General features: G+C 41.6%; 1 protein-coding gene across 1 annotated transcript in view; it reads right to left on the bottom strand.

Moving 5' to 3' along the window:
• Positions 1-211: 211 nt before the first annotated feature.
• LOC115237700 (putative odorant receptor 85d) overlaps positions 212-10580 on the bottom strand; it is a 36450-nt gene continuing 26081 nt past the window's right edge. The window contains exons 3-4 of the mRNA XM_029810921.1: positions 1659-1814; positions 212-262 (exon numbers count right to left, since the gene is read on the bottom strand). Of these exons, the coding sequence (XP_029666781.1) occupies positions 212-262; positions 1659-1814 (207 nt within the window). The remainder of the gene's footprint in view (positions 263-1658; positions 1815-10580) is intronic.

The raw sequence follows: 10580 nt of genomic DNA, 5'->3' as shown, positions 1-10580 counted from the left end.
CTAATTCTTTTGCTTTTATATTTGTTTTAAAATAATGAATTTTTTTATCTTATATAATATATAAAGAAAATATTCGACTTTCAGATAGTAATATAACTTTTCTTTTATCTTGTTTGACAGTAAATTGTACATTTATCTCTATTCTTAAGCATAATTAATATATAGATTACTCTTACGTACTTCTCTGAAATTGCTACTTATTTTGATGATGTTACAAAAAGGAACGCAGTACTGATAAATAGCCCATTGCTGTTTTCAAAACCTATAAAATTAATGAAATGTTAAATTAATAAAACATATATGTATAGGCTGATACAGATATTCTTTATATATATACAAGGTGTCCCAAAGCACGCTAAACAACACTCGTGAGCGGATAGTAAACTGAAAAGTCCTTTACTATTTTGCAATTTTTGCAATAATTATTGAAATATTAATCAAAAAGAATTGGCGAATGAGTGCGCGTCTCGCGCAGCTAGACTGTGAGACGTATGCTGTAGGCATGCCAGCTGCCAGCGGCGAGCTTCGCAGAGTCACGCGGCAACAAAAAGTATGGCCTCGCGACGAGAGTCGGGGTACGCGCGAGGCCAAACAGTTTACTGTGCTCTACCTGCTCACGAGCGTGCAGAAAAGTTCTTTACCATTTTGCAATTATACAGGGTGTCCTAAAAATAACGGACTTCCTCTTAATGGCAGATTCCTTAGAACATTTCAAGACAAAAATCCTAATACAAAAATGTCGAGGCTATAATAGTTTTTAAACGGGAAGCGATTATATTTTACGAATGACAGGGCTGAGATTTCGCGCGTTCAGGTACGGCGAAATAACAAACATATTCAATCTCAAGTTGGAACAAAAAATGTTTTTATCGACCAATCTCATTGTGAAGACAGCTATTTAGCTGTCATATTTATGAGAACTGACACATATATCAATATCGGTATATTAAACTATTGAATAAAAACAATTTAAACTGTTCTTATAATTAATTACGGATAAACAGAAATAGATTCTTAATGAAACTCTTGAATATTTTTACAATAATTTCACTATTGTCAAGCATTTGGTTCATGGAAAGCTTCATCACTGGTCATTTTTCCATCCCTGAGCGCGCGAAATTTTAACCCTGTCATTCATGATTTTTAAACTTGTCCCTTTTGAAAACTACTGTAGCCTTGACATTTTTATATTTGAATTTTTGTCTTAAAATGTTACAAAGAATTTGTCATTAAAATATTTATCGCCATTTTAGGGACACCCTATATATATGTGTGCGTAAAAATTGTTGTGGTACATAGGCGCGTTCTATGAAAAAATTGCGATCAAATGCTAAAAAAATATGATTTTTCTTGATTTTTGACGGTTAGACCTAAGTTCAGGGTATATTTCTTAATGAATGTTATTGAAATAAAAATATTTTTTATTTCATAAGACTCCATATCTTTTATATTTATTTTGTAAGATATGAAAAAAATCGATTCCGTATATTTAAGAAACAATGATATTTTGGGGCTAATTTGGGATCTTAATCCCATCCATCCTATTCTTTTCTTTTTTAAAGAAAAAGATAGTTTCTCTTAATTTTTCAATTTTTTTGTAGTATAATTTATTAAAAATATTTTGAAAATTTTATTGCTCTTATGAATTCTTGTCTTACGTCAGTTAAAGTGCTGAGACAAAATATAGTAAATTTGCCAGCTGTTAAACAAAGCGGTTTTTGCGATCTTGCCATGCATAGTATTATCATTCGTGCATTTTCCATTGGCATATTGTACCAATGGCATTCATAAAACGCTGCACATATCTTAGCACTCTGTAAAAATGAAAATTTTAAGTAAGGCTGTTAAGTCTCTCTCTCTCTCTTTCTCTCTCCCCCTTCTTTCTTTCAATATATATCATTAGGCACAGGTATACTATTATGCAAGTAAGTATATAACTTTAGGTAGTTTGATCATGACAAGTGACTCAAAAATTAAATCGCATAAAAAAAAGTTGAAGTAATTTGACCAAAATTTTTAATAATATGTTTTAAAATATAAGATATATACATATTATTGATCAGAAGAATATTTAAAAAGTATTTAATAATATTTAAATTGATTTTTCATAATTATTGATTTATTATGTCGTTTACATCAAAACCGGAATTTAATTTTTAGATATATAAAAAGACAAAATTATGAACAGTAAAGAACATTTATTTTTCAACGTATAATCTCTATTTACATCACAGCATTTTTACCATCGACGTATCAATGCGTTAATACTGGCAGAATAGAAGGATTTGTCCTGATGTCTGAACCACTGTAAAACACACGTTTTAAGCACATCTTCTGGCTGAAAGCATCTGCTGCCCTTGTTCCTTCAAGGGACCAAACAGATGGGAATCTGAATATTTGCAGTTTTTTCTTGGTTTTCTGGGAGGTGTGTGTTACAGTGTGTATTACAATGGTTCAGACGTCAGAACAATTCCTTCTATTCTAACCGTATTAACGCATTACGTTGAAAGCAAAAATGCTGTGATGTAAATGGTGATCACGTTGAAAAACAAATGTTTTTTACATATCATAATTTTGTCTCTTTACCTGTCTAAAAATTAAATTCCGGTTTTGACATGAACGAACCAAGTACCTTCTGACAATGAGATAATGACAAGGTACTGTTAAATGGTCTTATTCTTATGAAAATTAGCGTAGATTGAAAAAAACTTGCTGCACACTGCTGTAGCTAAGTAAATCTTTGCATTGTCGGTAATAAAGCAAAGTACAATAAAACATTTATTTTATTATTTTTGAGACAGCTATATGAAAGATCTATACATTTTCGATAATAAAACAATAGCTACATGCACTAAAATATTTGCATGATTAAAATAACTCGTATAATTATCTCCATGCAGTCAAAGCGATCGGTAATATCATCAATTTTCAATTATCTCTAAATTATAGATCGAGCTTACTTGATCGTGACAAAAATTTGCCCTAGGCTGGCCATTTTTAACAGTATCTCGTTGGTGTCTGAGATAATAAAGGTTTAGATTTCACGGGCCAATAAAGCAAGACGTCAATAGGGCTGTGTTCGGAAACATCACTCGTGTGCGCACGAGTATCGTTCTATCTTTGTTATTTACTAAAAGTTGAACAAAGATAGAACGATACTCGTGCGCACACGGGTGATGTTTCCGAACGCAGCCTAGTAGTGCCTAAGTTTTAAAGAAAATTAATTTTTCCCTGGAAACTAATTGTACATATAGGGCACAAAATTTTCTTGATGCGCTACCAAGTGCTTAAAATAATCTCAGTCTGAAATTTATTTTTAATACCCTATACCCTTGTACTAAAAAAATATAGAGTAAAAAGTATCGGGGCGAAGTTGCTGAATTGGGAATCGGACCTGAGTCTTTTTCCAAGTAGCAAAGTGACATCAAAAGACGACATAATAACGTCTAGTTTTAGTCATTTATGGTCTATGATGTCGGCGGCTAATAATGGACGTTTAAAAGACATTTCTGAGACTATCCGAAGATGCCATTTTGAAAACGTCCTAAAGTCGTCCAAATAAAGTCCTTCTGTAACTTATATTGGGGTTATAGTTCATTCGCTTACCTCTATCCGACGTGATATTCACTATCTATATTCGTATTCAAGTTTTTGTCATAAGCGAATATAAAGCAAAATGCGGCTAATAAGATTGTAACAACTATTTATATCAATTTAATTTTTGATACGATCCCCGATACAGAAGAATTCAGATATTAAACTGATTTTTGAAAAATAAATGATTTTTGGACAGATAAATGTCCGATTTTCACTTATTCGGACAAAAATTGTTCAAATAAGTAAAAATCGTTCGTTATTGTTTATCTAAGATATAATATACAAAAGATAATTTTCATATTAATAAAATCTTTAGCTTTATAAATTAAATTATTTAAATTTAATTGTGTTAGGCTAAATATTTTAAATTTATCTTTATTCATACATAGGATATAACTGCAATATGTAAATACGGTATATGTTATATTTACGAGTAGGAAATTACAAATTACCGATAAGACTTATGCACAATATTATTTGTAATATTCAACTTTTTACATTTATATAACATTAATATACCTCCCGTGGGTTGAGCTGCTTACCGGGCGCATTTCCGGGTGGCAGATAGGAGAACGTCTAGATGACCTCCGGGTTGTCCTTCTGACTACTCGAGCAGGCTCCAGGGTAGCGATTGCTATAACTGGCCGTGCGGGCGTAAAATCCTGTCTGGGGCCATTAAGGTTACTGCCGCGGACTGACTTCCCAAGCCAAGTTGGGAGCTATCGTGGCGAAGGTTGCGTGACACTGGGGGTGCAGTGTCGTTAACGATGCCTCTGGAGTACCAAGCAAAACCCCAGAGTATCTAGCATACGGGAATCTGCCCAGGCGGATGTTCCTTAGCTTTGCGTGGGACCATTATGGATGTCGATAACTTAAATTTAAATAACGGTCTGTCAGGGGGGACTGGGGGTGAAGGCTCGCAAGGGCTTCCACCCTCAGGGGGAGCGGCCTCGGCACCTGGATGGGCTCTTCTGGGCCCGGAAGGGAACAAAGCTGCTGTCGGTGAAGCAGCGGTCTCTCGCAAAAAGAACCGCTGCGGCGCCGAGAAGAGAAGAGCCAGGAGGGACAGGAAGAAGGCCTTAACCGGGTCGGCTCCCTTTCTCTTTTCGGCCCTCGAGTCAACACCGAAGCAGGCGGAAAAGGGGCACACCGGCAAAAGGGGCTGGACGGGCTCTGGTGATACCCCTCCTTCGATGCAGACGGTCAACAAGAGACCCAGGGAACTAGGTCCTACGTCTCTGCCGCTGATCCCTTGCCGAAGGCAATTGTCTAGAAGGATTAGCCCGAACAGGCGGTGACTCCTGAGCAGTTGACCTTGCTACGGAGAGCGGTTGTTAGTGAGCTAGCGGGGATCCGGGAGGGCCTGCCACGCTTCATGGGGACCGCGGTGTTGCGTAATGGCGCCATTGTCATTAGGGGAGAAGATGAGATTGGCGCTCAATTGACTCTCTGAGCGAATTGGGCACATCTCTCCCTGGGAGGGTGCCAAGCTTAGGATAGTGGGCTTGGACGCGCTTTAAAGGCGGCATAGGGCGGCTGTCTGGGTTTCAGGTCCTCTGGTGCCTGCAGCGGCGGTCTTGGGATTGCTGGAGAGACAGAGTCCAGGCATCGTCACGTCTAGCTGGCAAACTTTTGCCGAGAATGTAGAGGGTTCCCCAGAGGGGAGGAACCTCATTCTCGGCATCCCAAAGTCCAGTGTCCTCAAGTTGAGGGCGCAGGATTTCAGGTTGAGCTATGGGCTCGAGCAGGTCACTGTGAGCCTGCTCGGGGCTTGTAGCGAGGGAGCGTGACAGGGAGAGTCCCAGCCGGCGTCAGGTCCTCAACAAAGTGGACATGGCGAAGGTGGGATTCACCCAGATTAATTTGCACCACAGCAAGGGCGCCTCGGCTGTTCTGGCCAGGAGCATGACTGTGGTACATACAAGTAGTTGCTTACTGCAAGAACCCTGGGTTTACAGGGGCTGCATTAGGAGCATTGCGGCCTGTGGAAGATTTTTTAAAACCGCCACAGAGTCTAATCCCAGGGCTGTAATTGTGGTCAAGGGTTTGGAAGCGCAGCTCATGCCGGAATTCTGTTTCAGGGCTGTTGTGGGGATCACAGTGGATCTCATCAAATCCAACACAGGTAAAACCAGGAAGGTAGTGGTGAGTTCAGCATATTTTTTGAATGAGAAAGGGAGCTCGCTTCCGCCAGGACCTGTGGTTAAGTTGGCAGAACATTGCCAGGGAAACGGGCTGTCGCTGATTGTGGAGTGCGATGCTAATGCGCACCACATGATTTGGGGGAGCACCGATATCAACGACCGAGGCAGAAAGCTCCTGGAGTACTTGGTGGCCACTGACCTGAAGATCCTAAATAGGGGTAATGACCCAACATTCCGGAATGTGCTAAGGGATGCGGTGCTTGGCCTCACCTTGTGTTCTAGAAATTTGGTTTTTGAGGTTGTCGGCTGGCAGATCTCATATGAGCATTCCTTTTCCGACCACAAGCAGATTGTTTTCAAGCTCAATATGTGAGACCTGAGACAATCAGTAGAAGAAATCCAAGAAGGACGGACTGAGACTTGTTTCGGAGAGACTTATTCACTGGTCTCTGTGGCTTCCCTAAGAGGCACGGGACTAATGTGGAGATGGAGCTCTGCGTAGATCATCTACAAAAGGCTGTAGCGGGCAGTTATGAAATTGTTATGAAATGAACTGCCCAGTGAGAGTGGTTCGCTTCATCAAGAAAGTCTCTTGGTCGAGACCGGAACTGCAGAGGTTCAGGGAAGGGGCTCGGCGTGTTTGAAACAGAACCAGCAACATGGATTGCCCGTTCGACTGAGATCTCTATCGGAAATCCCAGAAGATCTATAGGGACTCTGTAATAGCCGCCAAGAGAGAGAGCTAGAGGAGATTCTGCGAGTCCATGGAGGTTCAGGAGGCCTCGAGGCTCTGCAGAATACTGGTAAGAAACCCGGAGGCAATAAACCTTTCGGATGGGGACGTGGTTTCGGGGGAGCAATGTCTGATTCATCTCCTGGGGACCAATTTTTCGGACTTCAGAAGGGAACCTGATGTCGACTCGGATGAGTGGGCTGCGGAGCCCATATTAAAGGTACGTGAGTGCGATTGGGAACTGGCGGCTAGCATTATCAAGTCTGAAAAGGTGAAATGGGCCGTCAGATCCTTTAAGCCATTCAAGTCCACTGGACCGGATTTTCCGGGCGCTCCTACAAGAGGGGTTCGGACAGGTCAGCAGAACGCTTACTCGGATGCTGAAAGCATGTCTTGCTTATAACCCAAGTTATACACTCAAAACCTGGAGGCTGGCGAGGATGGTATTTATACCTAAAGTCGGCAGAACCTGCTATTCTGCGAGTCCATGGAGGTTCAGGAGGCCTCGAGGCTCTGCAGAATACTGGTAAGAAACCCGGAGGCAATAAACCTTTCGGATGGGGACGTGGTTTCGGGGGAGCAATGTCTGATTCATCTCCTGGGGACCAATTTTTCGGACTTCAGAAGGGAACCTGATGTCGACTCGGATGAGTGGGCTGCGGAGCCCATATTAAAGGTACGTGAGTGCGATTGGGAACTGGCGGCTAGCATTATCAAGTCTGAAAAGGTGAAATGGGCCGTCAGATCCTTTAAGCCATTCAAGTCCACTGGACCGGATTTTCCGGGCGCTCCTACAAGAGGGGTTCGGACAGGTCAGCAGAACGCTTACTCGGATGCTGAAAGCATGTCTTGCTTTGGGTTATACACTCAAAACCTGGAGGCTGGCGAGGATGGTATTTATACCTAAAGTCGGCAGAACCTGCTGCACCTCTACCAAGGATTTCAGACCGATCAACCTGACGTTTTTCCTTCTGAAAACATTGAAAAAGCTGGTCGAGGTTTATTTAAGGGATGTTGTTCTTGGGCGGCATCCGCTGCACGAGAATCAACACGCTTATAGGATGGGCTTCTCTACGGAAACGGCCCTCCACTCTCTGGTACCTCAAATTGAGAGGAGATCTCATAGAGGGAGGTTATGTGGTGGAGACCTTTCTAGATATAGAGGGCGCCTTTAACAATATCTCTCATGAGGTTGTTTGTAGGGAAGCAACGCTGCGGGGTGTCTCGGACAGGCTGGTTCATTGGATCAGGGGTATACTCCGGGGGAGAGGCTCACTTGCGCACAGTACAATTGGACACGTTGCAATTGCGCATAAAAAATGTGCGCAAAAGAAATGTGCGCAAAAGAAATGTGCGTAAAAGAACTGTGCGCAAAAGAACTGTGTGTGCAAACGAACTGTGTGTAAACGAACTGTAACAAACGTTTATTTACCAAACAAAGTTAATAATAAATGCCAAAAAATTTCAAAATTATACATGCATATATGCGTGTGTATGTATTCCAAATTATACAACACAATAATTTTGGACACAGTAGCTTTTGGACACAGAAGAAAATTCATTTGGACACCGTTCAGTAGCACACCGGTCAGTTGCACACCGTTCAGTTGCATACCGTTCAGTTGCACACCGTTCAGTTGCACACATAAAAATGCACGCCGTTCAGTTGGACACATAAAAATGCACACCTTTCAGTTGCACACCGCTCAGTTGCACACCGTCCAGTTGCACACCGCTCAACGGGGTGGGTGCGGAAGGGGTGCCGAAGGCCTCTCTTGCACCCCCCCGTGTGTGTGTGTACAACTGAGCGGTGTGCAACTGACCGGTGTGCAATTGAGCGGTGTGCAACTGAACGGTGTGCAACTGAGCGGTGTGCAACTGAACGGTGTGCATTTTTATGTGTCCAACTGAACGATGTGCATTTTTATGTGTGCAACTAAACGGTGTGCCACTGAACGGTGTGCAACTGACCGGTGTGCTACTGAACGGTGTCCAAATGAATTTTCTTCTGTGTCCAAAAGCTACTGTGTCCAAATGCACTGTGTCCAATTGAACCGTGTGCAAAATTTCGTGTCCATTTGCAACGTGTCCATTTGCACCGTGTCCAATTGTACTGTGTCCAAGTGAAGGTCACTCCAGAGTGCCAGCCATTCATGCCCTGAAGGCGCCTTTCAAGGTATGCTTTCTGGAGCGGGAGGGCTGGCTTAGGCCGCAGGGTCCGTTGTTGAAGAATGGGGTCCTTTTCTTTACGCGTGGATCCAGGATTGGCTCGAGCTCTGGAACAGGCGTCCATTGTCGAGGGAAAGGGATTAATGAGTCTATCCCTCTCGGATAATTCGCCACGGTCTCCCAGGTCAAGATAGTGCCGATTTTATGATGCGTACAAAGTTTTCTCACCATTGGAAAGAGGGACAGTCACATTAGCATTTGTTCGGACAGCCAAGCGGCTCTTAGGACCCTTAATGCACCGATTTTTATCTCCAAGTTGATCTGGAACTGCAGATGCACCCTGGGAAAGCTTGCGAGAAACAAGGTTCGATCTCACACACACACACGTATATAAAAATTTTTGCATCGAAATCTTTTATAATAAGCTTTTAAGCTCATTTCTAATTGTCAAATATTATGTTAAGAATGGCAAGGTATTGTCGTAACCCGACCAATTTCCCAATACTAAAAGATAAAAGAGTAAAGTAGCACAGAAAAGATTAAAAAAGAGCAGAGCAAAGCAAAACATTAAATTAGGAAAAGAGCTCAAGAAAAAGTAATTAAGAAAGAAGAAATTAATAAAAGATTATTAATAAAATAAAAGTAAGATATGTGACTAAAGAGAAGGAAGTCACAGTAAAATTCCCGGAAGCTGACGAGACGGACTGACAAGCGGAGCACGAGACATGCTCCGGTCAGGGTCACCATGCTCCCCCCTAATCAACGACCTAATTAATTAATATACATTGAGCGCGAGATGCACCGAAGCTAGCTCAGTAATATAGCTCATTAACATCAAGCACGGACTTGCCCAAAAATCGTCCGATAATTCGCTACTGTACGTATCGCGCCCGACCATTAATTGTGAACAAGTGAACACTGTAATAAATCTTGTAAAATATACTACTTTATACCTAACATCCGGGAGTGTCTTATTTCGAGCGTGGATCCTAATCTTTTGGGCGTACAAATCCCAAAAGATCTTTTCCTTAGCGGCTAAAAGCACAACAGTATCCATTATTTGTTTTCGTACTTGGCCGCTTGACTGATAATGAAACTGGCTGAGCTTATCAGGACTGGCGCTTGCATCGCTCAATATGGCTGCATTTCCAAAGCTTATGTCGCTGTTTTTCTTACATGTCTTACATGTTCATATGTGCGCTTATCATTTTGTAATTTCTTCTTCAATAAACTCTATTCTCTGTTAAATATGTAATAACTCAACAAATTATGAACCAGCACATTTCCACTGTGCAAGTTGAGTGTTACTATTTATTTTTGAATCTTGAACTGTGAAAAGTGAACTCGCCAAGCATCATCAAAGTATTTTAAATATGTGCAATAGATCACCAAAAATGAATGACTATGGCGTCGAAATGCCTTAATTTGAGAAATAGGCCGGGAATCCATTGGGATAAGGTGCGGAAGTTAGTCATGATGCAGTACTTCAAGGTGAATGGCCTAGTGAAGACGTTGATGGTAGCGCAGTCAGGCCAGAAAACTTCACAAGGACAGCGGAGATCGAGAAATGAGAGAATGGTGATAGACTGGCATAATTGACCATTTTATCGGCAATTAAATTTGTGATGACTGCGGCAGCTTAAATGTGGTTAAGTTTATATGATATCTACAAATGGAAAAACGAGGTCAGTTGGAAGCCAACAGTCTACTACGAATATAACTACACTAGCGGATCGATAGCCATACATATCGTCACTGATCACGTAATACAAACAATGTGCCAACGCAAAGACCGATTCAGATCTCATGATCAAATTACTAGATAGAATTCTGTTCAAGTTTAGCACAGTAAATGTGGTGCTTATGCTGGTAGCCGCAGAGGAACAATCTGTCGAAACCGCTAAGAAACTGTTACTAAGTGAAGAGGCTGGCTTTGG

Source organism: Formica exsecta, unplaced genomic scaffold (genome assembly GCF_003651465.1).
Source record: "Formica exsecta isolate Colony F162 unplaced genomic scaffold, ASM365146v1 scaffold306, whole genome shotgun sequence".
Lineage (NCBI taxonomy): Eukaryota > Metazoa > Arthropoda > Insecta > Hymenoptera > Formicidae > Formica > Formica exsecta.
Note: the sequence above shows the minus strand (reverse complement) of the source record. Positions and strands in the feature narration are given on the sequence as shown.